A 9,362-nucleotide genomic window follows, 5' to 3' on the forward strand; every position below is an offset into this window, starting at 1 on the left:
CCCCTCCCGCCGGCTCCCCTCTCCCTCCGCTCGCAGCCGTTTCATCAGCTCTTGAGATTTTTACAACCTTACAAATTTTAATTTGTTTTCATTTATAACGCAGCTTGTTGTCCCTTCGAGGCGGTTGCCAGAACCATTTGCCGTTTACATAATTCAGCTTGGCTCAGATATAATTTTTTTTTTTTTTTGTTTTTTTAGCTGCTGGATTACTTAGTTCTATTGTTGTTAATTAGTTATGATAGCCTGATAGACCATTCAAAGGGAGAAATTAGAGGAGAAAGTGACTACATGACTTTTATATGGTCCGAATTTGCGGGTCCAGCTGAGCAGATATAGCCAGTTCCAGCTGGAAATGGCAATACCTTTCCTGCAGATTAGCTTATGTCATATAAAAGGTATATTAAACAACATTCTCTGTCAAATTGATTTACTAAACATATTTGCTTTACTTAAATTCGATTATAAATTGGAATTTATTGTTGCTCAATTAGCGAGAGTGCACATAGTAATCCTTTGATGTGAGAGGGGTTGCCATGCAATAATTATCAGCTAATAGCTCTTAAAGTAAATAAAATAAATAACTAAAAAGTGAATTTTCCATAAATTTAGTAAAACTCTCAATTCAATAATTTTATATAAAAATTCCGAATATATTTGCATATACATATATTTTTTCAAATTTTTGTTTTTGGCATCTTCGATGGGAAATGTAAAGCGGATATATCAGGTCAAGCACCAGCAACACTTGTGCCGTATCAGAGTGCAGAGACCAGCAGATCCGATGAAATTCACAGCATCGTCGTGTCTGTCCGCCCATTCACATGGACTTGCCTCGCTTTCAATTCACCTATGTGTGGCGCACTGAATGGGCATTGATTTTGTTATTTATGCATTTGATTTAATGGATTTCTTTGAATTTCCATGTACTTCAGTGCATGCACGTTGCGCCCCCCTCCCACTCACGGCTATCGGCCGAGGCCCACATGGCTTCGATATGGTTTCCTTTTCGGTTCTTGCCTTCGGCAGAAGATTTACGAGTCTGTGCAGCAGGCAACCAATAGATACAATGGACCAGCGCACGGCCCGTCTCAATTTGTATCCAGATCTGGTGGGGCAGCGGGTGAGTCAGCCCGACTGGGCAGAGGGAGTGCGAGGTCACACATATAAGCGTCAGCATATTTAATTTAATCGCTGCTACGCCAGAGACTTGGAAAGTTGTCGCCTCCACCAAGAGAAAAATAAAATAAAAAGAAAGGAAAAGGAAAAGGAATTAGATTCAGCTCGATTTGGGCCAACTGCTGGCCAGGCCAGGCATTGTTATTGTTTGCTTTATCATTGAATGTTTTGGCCACAAATATTATGATGGCTGGAAGGAGGGCGGGCCCATTAGCCGGGGCCAGGGGTCAACTGGAACACTTGGCGCTGTTTATATTGTTTACGCTCTGGCTAAATCATTTAGTTATTGTAATGGATGTGGACTCAATTTCGAGTCAGTTATTTGTGCTCTTGACAGGCCGCTTGCCAGTTGCGAGTTGCCAGTTGCCAGTTGCCAGTTGCAAGTGCCAGTGGCAGTGGCAGTGGCAGTGGCAACAGCGTCTCACAAGTGATTGAATAGCTCCATGGCTCCAGACCCAGCAAATTGGCTACGTGCCGCAGTTGCCACGCTCCGCACATACCTCACAGGATCAGCTCAGCCAGCCTGTCGCCTGGGCTCGCCTGTTGGCTTTGTTTTTAGCTTTTAGCAACGCCAATTGATTAGCTTCTCACTCGCATTTGATTGATGACACCTTGCCGCCAAACACGTGCCGCGCACAAGCAATTATTTCAACTCTCGCTCTCTCCCTCTCCCAATCTCTCTGCCTCTCTCTCTCTCTCTCTCTCTCTCTCTGTTAGACATATGTAGCCACTGAATGGCACTCGCTTGTTTCCTCAGCCTTCAGTCGAGCGCCTTCAATGCCACAATCTCGTCAATCGCTCGAGCTTTCAGTTCGAATGACATTCAACCAGTCAGTCAAACACCTGTGACACAATTTATCAATGCAACTGAAGCTGAAGCCGCTGCCGCCTCCAAAGGACATCAGATTGAGCCACCACTCTTCCCCCCCTCTTCTGCGTAGCAGCTTCTATTTACTGCTAAGCTAAGTAATTGCACCAAGGATCAGTTGAACATTTTTATGCATTGACTTCAAGTTCAATTCTCAATTTGCATTTGTTACCTTTACACTGCCAACTGAGTCTGAAATATTTAATTGAGGATACATTTTATACCCTGAACCCATTGAAAATTGGAAATCCTGTGACATGCTTGTAGTAGGTTGAAGGAGGCGTGCTATAAAATATATATATTCTTGATCAAGGCAAGGAGCTGAGTTGATCCAGCCATGTCCGTCCGTTCTTCTGTCCGTATGAGTTCTAGACATCTTAGAACATATGAAGCTAGTGACTTGAAATTATACATGCATATGCAGTACGAGTTTATATATATTTCATATATGCATATTAATATTAAAGTAATGGAAAATTTCGAGTTTTTTCAGTTTATGTATAAGTTTTGTTAGTTATGTTCAATATACTATATTGATAATTACCTCATCGAGAAGGTTGTTTGTGTTTTATTTACATTTGAATTTAAAAAAGAAAAAAAAAAAAAAAAACAATATTGATGGTTTAATGTTAACGTATATAAATTTTGATAAGTCATCCCATATCTTTTTATCGACAATAATCGATAATTTGATTTAGTATTTCAAGCATAATTCGAGTACTGTTTGGCCTTGAGCTCTTAGATTTACTGTGTAGATGCGTGCGACGAATACAAAGATCCACCTTGGAACAATCGAAAATGCTCTAACTGAGCAATGCCATCTTTGCTTCTGTGTTCAGGTCATACTTCCTCCGACGCAGAAGCATCTATGCTACTCCACATTTGCTGTGCCATAGTATCGCTCTCTCCCTCTCACTCTGGCTTCTCTCTTCTGACCTTTCGCAGCCTAGAGCGGGAATATGATTTTTGCAGTCTCTTTTCCCCATTGTTCGCATGACCATCTCCGAGAATTCTCTCTTCTCTGTGCCAAACTCCTATAATATATAGCTTATATATAAATTCTTTAATACTTACCATCCATAATGCAAGACAATTAAGGTTCGATTCTCTATTAGTTTTTGATCGTTTATCTCGCCACGACTTTTCAGCAGCTTTAGCCGCTGTCCTCACCCCACACGCCACGTGTCACACGTCAAAGACAATCCTCGGCAAAGCTGGCCATTAAATTTGTCGCTGAATGGCATCAGCTAACAGTTTCAGCAGTGCCACCAGCTTCGTCCATTTATTTGTTTTCTGTTCGCTGTTTCTTTCCTATTTTTGGTGTTGGTGCTGGCAATTTGGCATAGCTTAGAGCCAGCGCCGCTAAGTCCTGGGTGCAGGACTTATCTCGGATAAGCAGCAGTGTCCGGACTCCGGAGCATTGTGTGTGCTGCCAGCTGCAGCTTTGGTAATTATTTGGGGCACATTCGATTGTTGCGCGGCCAAACTTCATTTCATTGAGCTTTGTGTGTTCTCTCTGCTGTCAGTTTATAATATTTGTAGCCGCACACATGGAGGAATGGATAACTTTAAGATCTTTAGGGGCAAATAGTCTTTGGAGTCGCCGTTAACAGGAATATTTTTGAGAGCAGCCGACACCTTTGTTGAATCAACAAAATAATATTGCGATTGAATTATAAGACTCGGTGACATTGACCCCCGGGGTGTGTGAGTGGCAAAAATCAAGATTGAATCTAGATGATTGAAGCAATTGTTCAAATGGATTCGATGGTCACAAATCAAATGGTTTCCGAAAGTCGATGAAAGTAATTCAAAATTGGAAAAGTGTAGTAAGAAATTGCTACAAACGGGACTGTCTGGACTAGGAGTTACTCAGCGTCCTGAGAAGTTGTTACCACAGATACGTGGAACAACAGAAAAACACAAATTAAAGGGAATGAAAATAAAAATAATAATAATTATAATATTTCTCAAATTAATTGAGCTTTTTTTCTGCTATAGTAAAGTCTAGCTGGCAAGGATTTTATTATATCAGATCTCTGATCTATTGAAAACATATTTGGAATATATTCAGTTAACCTTTGTATTATTCTGTGATGTATTGAAAATATTTAAGGAATATACCCATATGTCCACAAACCATTTTGATATAAAGAAAAGCTTCTTAACTTTCCTTTCTTACTTTGTTTTTTATTATATATATATTTTAATATATACAAAATATATATTGTTATTAAAATATAAAAAAAAAAAACACATTTAAGGCAGGGAGAATTCTCTTCAATATGCCATTTATATTTTGAAAATATCTAGTTTGGTTTAAAAGTTATGAATAAATGAAAAGTCACCAATTCAATGGCCGACATGAGAATCTTGTAATTCCTAAACTATATTCGAATATGTTGAAGAACATCTTTACTATGGCTGTATTTTATGCTTTAGACATGTTGACTTTGTAATACTCTATGGAGCAGTTTTAATAGGGCCTGAGCATAAGTTCCCCATTTCAGCAACTTTCCTTCTATTTCCAGCATAAAAATGTCAAATATTATGCGAGCTGCTCCATTCTCAACTGGTATTTGATGGTCTTTGAGCTAATGTATGAAGTGCCGCAGGGAGATTAGCTTCAGCCGTGGCCGTTTGCATTCGTATTAAAGCGCCTCGATGACGGCCATGGATGGCAGCCAGATGGGGGCCAGCTGTTAATCCGGCAGTCAAATTATATTCAATTGAAGAAGCCATTGGCTTTGGCATACATCGATTGGCTTAGTGATTGGGCCTGGGTCTGGGTCTGGGTGTGGGTCTGGGTCTGGGACTACTCATTTACTGCTGTGGCAACATCAAACGGATTTTCGCACTATCATCATCGGCAGTGTCACAGCAGCCAACACATTCGCATCGCATCAGATGAGCAGCTCCCATTTATGCTCGCCCAGACTGCGGCTGGGTGGGGTTGCTCAAGTGGGCCCTTCAGCCTTTTGGCCAACTCCCTCTCTCTCTCTCCCCCTCACTCTCTCGGCGTGTGATTGGGACACATGTATTCGCCTTTCAGCGGGTGCTCTCATAATGTTTGGCTATTCTGCTGACTGCTGCTGGTTGCGTGCCAGCTTCATCAATGGATATGTTCGAGTTGTTCATATTATTTGGTTATTCAAATAAATTTGCTGCTGCGCCATTTGTATCTACCCACTCAATATAGCCACCCACCCACAGAAACACACACAAGCCCACACCCACACCCACACACACACTCTTGTGTCTGATGAGAATGTGCGCACATAAAAGATAATGAAAGTGTTGGCCTGCCCCATGGGAACTCTGGTGGATCAATGCGCGCGCCTGCAAGTATGCAATGAAATTTTGTTGCCTGAACAGGTAGTCATCGATGTGAGTGTGTGTGTGTGTGTGTGTGTGTGAGCACTCTAATACATGAAATGGCTCATACTTGCAACTGGAATTCTAATCAGAGCGTATACCCGCCCACCATCCAGCTACTTCACATGGAAAGTGTTTAAGCCATAATCCAATTACGTTTCTTATATTTATTCCGCTCAATTTGCTGCAGCTCATTGTCTCAGACTCTGCCTCAACTAGTGAGTGGGCCAGCATGCCAGCATATTCATCTCAAGGCAGTTCGCTATTCTATTCCACAGTATTTCAAGTTCAAGGATGCAATCCAAGCCCTCGCTCTTCGTGGCTGGTTTGCGTTGCCTATATAGAACTGTGTCCCAAGAGCTCCGCGACTGCAGCAATCGTTAGATCTCACAGCCATTCTATTTGGCAATACTTGAGATTCAACAGTGCAGATCTCCATAGAGGCGCCACAGCCTTGCTGTTGATGGCTTTGCTGTTGCTGGAGGCTCTCGGCACTCAATCCCATCTTTATACACATTCATCAAACTGGACTGAGCGTATAGCTGTTGTCCAATGTCCGGTGCGTACATCGTTCGTTTAGAAGGACCTGATGGTAAATCGAATGATGCATATCCGGTTTAATTGTTGAAGAACTGAAATGTGGAATATACATACAGGGCTGTCCACGTTTGACGAATGCATCTGGCAGCCCTACAAGGTTGCCCATAATCGAAGAAAACGACCATTTTTTTTTTTTTTTTATGTGGACGATAATAATCATTTAATTTGGTTCAAGTAGATTTACCAAAATTAGAATATGATATCTCTCGAATGGCCGCCTTGAGCCTGTACGGCGTATTGTGCGCGTCTCTGTCAAAAGATGTAGGGTTGCCAGATAGGTCAATGCAATATAGACAGCCCTGTATATAAAAGCTATGTCGAATACATACATACACATATGTATCTTAATCCTTTGAGGGCGTAGCGAAATGGAAATGTCTATATGACCATGACTGAGTGTTCTGCAGTCGGTAGCTCCCGACTGCAAAGTTCATACCTGTCTTTGACCGTGCACACTGTGGTCGCCTGGCTTAAATACGCTTTCCCAGTCAGCCTTCTATCAAAAGTGAGGAGCCAAGGGAAACATCCGGACAGGCAGCTCTCCGGTGTGCTCGCCCCTTGGCCCAGTAGAGGGATGCAGAGTTGATATATCTGTCGTGCAACTAGCTCAAACCCAATTTATGCACTCTAAATTTGTTTTAATTCCCGCACAAGTTAAAAGAAAAACGACATTCGGCTCGTAGCTGCAACTAATTTTTATCATTTAAAATCGAACATGGAAATGAATGTGACTATGACTATACATTGGAGTAACTGTCATCTGGAATATGTCAATTGTCTATCAAAAAAAAAAGAAGAGGAAAAAACTATGAAAATCTAAACAACTTAACTAGCCTTGTTATTGGTCAATTAATGGCGCCAGATTGGAGTCTTCTTACTGCGCGCGATCATAGCAGTTAGCTGCTGCGAATATTTGCCCCTCTCATTGACCGGAAGCTGAGCGAACTGCCTGGCTCTGTTGGCCTGGTTGCCCGGCAAGCGTGCGCGATTGCTTACAGTCTGAGTCGATTGGCTGCGCGACAAGTTAGTCTCCCCGGAACTGGTGTCGTCCATGTCCAAGGCATTCCGCGGAGAGGCGGTAAAGGAATGCGACTTTCTGGTGTCGTTCTGCGACAAGGCACCGATCGAAAGCTGAGTGTCGCTACAGGTAGCGTCGGGAAGCTCGGCGTCTCGCTTCATGCCCATGTTGGTTAGCAAATTGTCCATGCTCATCTCGTAGCGCCACTGGTTGTACTGCTGCTCGAGCATCAGCTGCTGCCTTAATTTCTGCAAAGAAAAAAGAAAAATTGGGTTGCCTATTGGGCTCGGGGCCAGCGGCCATTCGAAGCACTTACGAAAATATTACGCTTGTACATATAGGTCAATAAAAATCCGGAAATCACCATTAATGTCATCGAGAACCACAGAAACTGATGTCGATCCATGCCCAGGGCCTGCATCACGGACATGCTCTTCACAAATATCCAGCACGATTTGGGCCACTGACGGCAAGTGGATGTATGCATGATGTTATCTTGGGCATCCACTACGACCTCGTTGGTCCACAATTCCAAAAGTTTTTTAAAATGCATCATATTTTGGTATTCTTTCACGGGGACGAATTGTAGTAAAAAAAATAAAAAAAATAAAAAAAAATTACAATTTTTGAGAAATTTGAAATAGTCCGAAAGCGTTCGATGCGTAATTTTAAATGAGCTCCAAAATCCGGAAGCAAGCCTTATATAGTCTCGCTTTCCAAGGCCTGCTGCGACTCGAAATGTTTTTGCTGAAAATGTGATTCAGTTTACAATTTGACGGGAAAGCATCGAATCTGGCAACGCTGTACACATAGGCATTGCCGTAAGCGATACTTTTTACTCGGTTCGATTTCACTCTGTAGCGAACCAGATCTAATCGAAAAGCTACATTTCAATCGAGCTGGCTTTGCATCGCACATCAACCCTGCACTCCTGGGCCCTTATACTCGCCTATTGCGTAAAAAGAACATAGATATATTCAAGTTTATTTACTGAAGCTCGACCACAGATGCCCTGGATTACTATAGACTCATGCGCAGCGTTCCCCACTGGCCTAAGCAAAGTATCGGTATTTCATATTGCATACAATCTGGGATTTCACGCCCTGAAGCCGTTAAAAATGCGAAATCTGGAGAGGAGGGGCAAGAGCTGAGTCGATCTGGCCCTGCACGGCTCCGTCTGCTTAAACGCAGATATCTCGTAAGCCATACAAGCTTGAAATATTTAATATACACATATCAAGATATTCAGTCAATTACTCTTTATCAACGATATTCTCTGATATGCAGTGATTTACTATTTTACTACTATGATCTCTCCCTGATACATAGAGATTATCATTCAATTATGATCTTCCTCTGATATTACTCATAAAACTACACTCAGGTGTATTCTCTCTATAAAGATCTTTCTCAGATATTTACTTGCTATATAGCGATATTCAAGCCACTACTATCGTTGGCCTATATTGTCTGATATATAGGCATATTCATTCAATTACTGCTTATCGCTGATATTCTCTGATATGCAGAGATATTCATACAACTATGATCTTTCTCTGATATGTGGGACATCATTCATTTATGTTTTTTCTCTTATATTTCTCAGTTGTATAGGAATATTCACTCATAACGATAGCTCTTTTATTTATCTATAGAGAGATATTTTTTAAGGTATGATTCGTTCGTATATATCTCTGATACGTATCATATCATTGAACTGCTACCTCACTTTAATATTTCTTCGTTATATAGCTATATTTTTCAATCATAGATCCTTCTCATATACTTCTCTCGTATATATGGATATATTCATTCAGCTAGAATACATTTGTTTCAGATATAAACTCAGCTATTTAATGTTCCTTCGCATTCTAAAATAGCCATAAAATAGCTTTAACAATTGCTTTCATTTACTCTATTGTTGCAGTCACAAGTGCTGCGTGGCTACAACTATTCGAAAGCTATATTCGACTTGGTTGCAGTCCCATCACTCACTTTCGCACTCGCCCACTCACTTTGCGTGTCTGTCGCCAAGTTGCAGCTCGCCAACTTCGTGGTGTTGCAATGCCCCTGGCTCGCAGACAAACTCAAATATTTTGCTAAATAAATTGAATGCAGCTAGGAAAATATGCTCGCTCTCGCACTCTCTCTCCCGCTCCCCCCCCCCTCCCCCCTCTGCTGGCGTGGGCGATGTATGTAAATAGCGCGACAACCATGAGAAATGGCAAAAACTTTCATTCGAGCAAACAAAGCTGCAATTCTAATAAAGTCATGGCGCGCCATGCAACGAGCGAAATTTGGTTGTCGTCTGGCTAACTGTGAATA

At 41.7% G+C, this 9,362-nt stretch overlaps 2 protein-coding genes across 4 annotated transcripts in view; one reads left to right on the forward strand and one right to left on the reverse strand.

Annotated features, from left to right (window-relative positions):
* Window positions 1-9,362, forward strand: part of AstA-R1 (allatostatin A receptor 1) — a 153,809-nt gene that overhangs the window by 61,451 nt on the left and 82,996 nt on the right. The window lies entirely within an intron of this gene.
* Window positions 6,697-7,717, reverse strand: LOC108620183 (uncharacterized). The gene is made up of 2 exons (XM_018017084.2): window positions 7,354-7,717; window positions 6,697-7,285 (listed from the first exon to the last, which is right to left on the reverse strand). Exons 1-2 carry the CDS (start codon window positions 7,591-7,593, stop codon window positions 6,869-6,871), a joined length of 657 nt encoding a protein of 218 aa, XP_017872573.1. The 5' UTR covers window positions 7,594-7,717; the 3' UTR covers window positions 6,697-6,868.

This window comes from Drosophila arizonae, chromosome X (genome assembly GCF_054131065.1).
Source record: "Drosophila arizonae isolate 15081-1271.41 chromosome X, UAZ_ARI_1.0, whole genome shotgun sequence".
Lineage (NCBI taxonomy): Eukaryota > Metazoa > Arthropoda > Insecta > Diptera > Drosophilidae > Drosophila > Drosophila arizonae.

Bases quoted from the DNA above. Each gene is read 5' to 3' on its own strand.
- LOC108620183 (XM_018017084.2), bottom strand. From the start codon at position 7,593: ATGATGCATTTTAAAAAACTTTTGGAATTGTGGACCAACGAGGTCGTA. The intron at 7,286-7,353 runs GTAAGTGCTTCG...TTTTCTTTGCAG, and splicing joins TGTACAAGCGTAATATTTTC to AAATTAAGGCAGCAGCTGAT.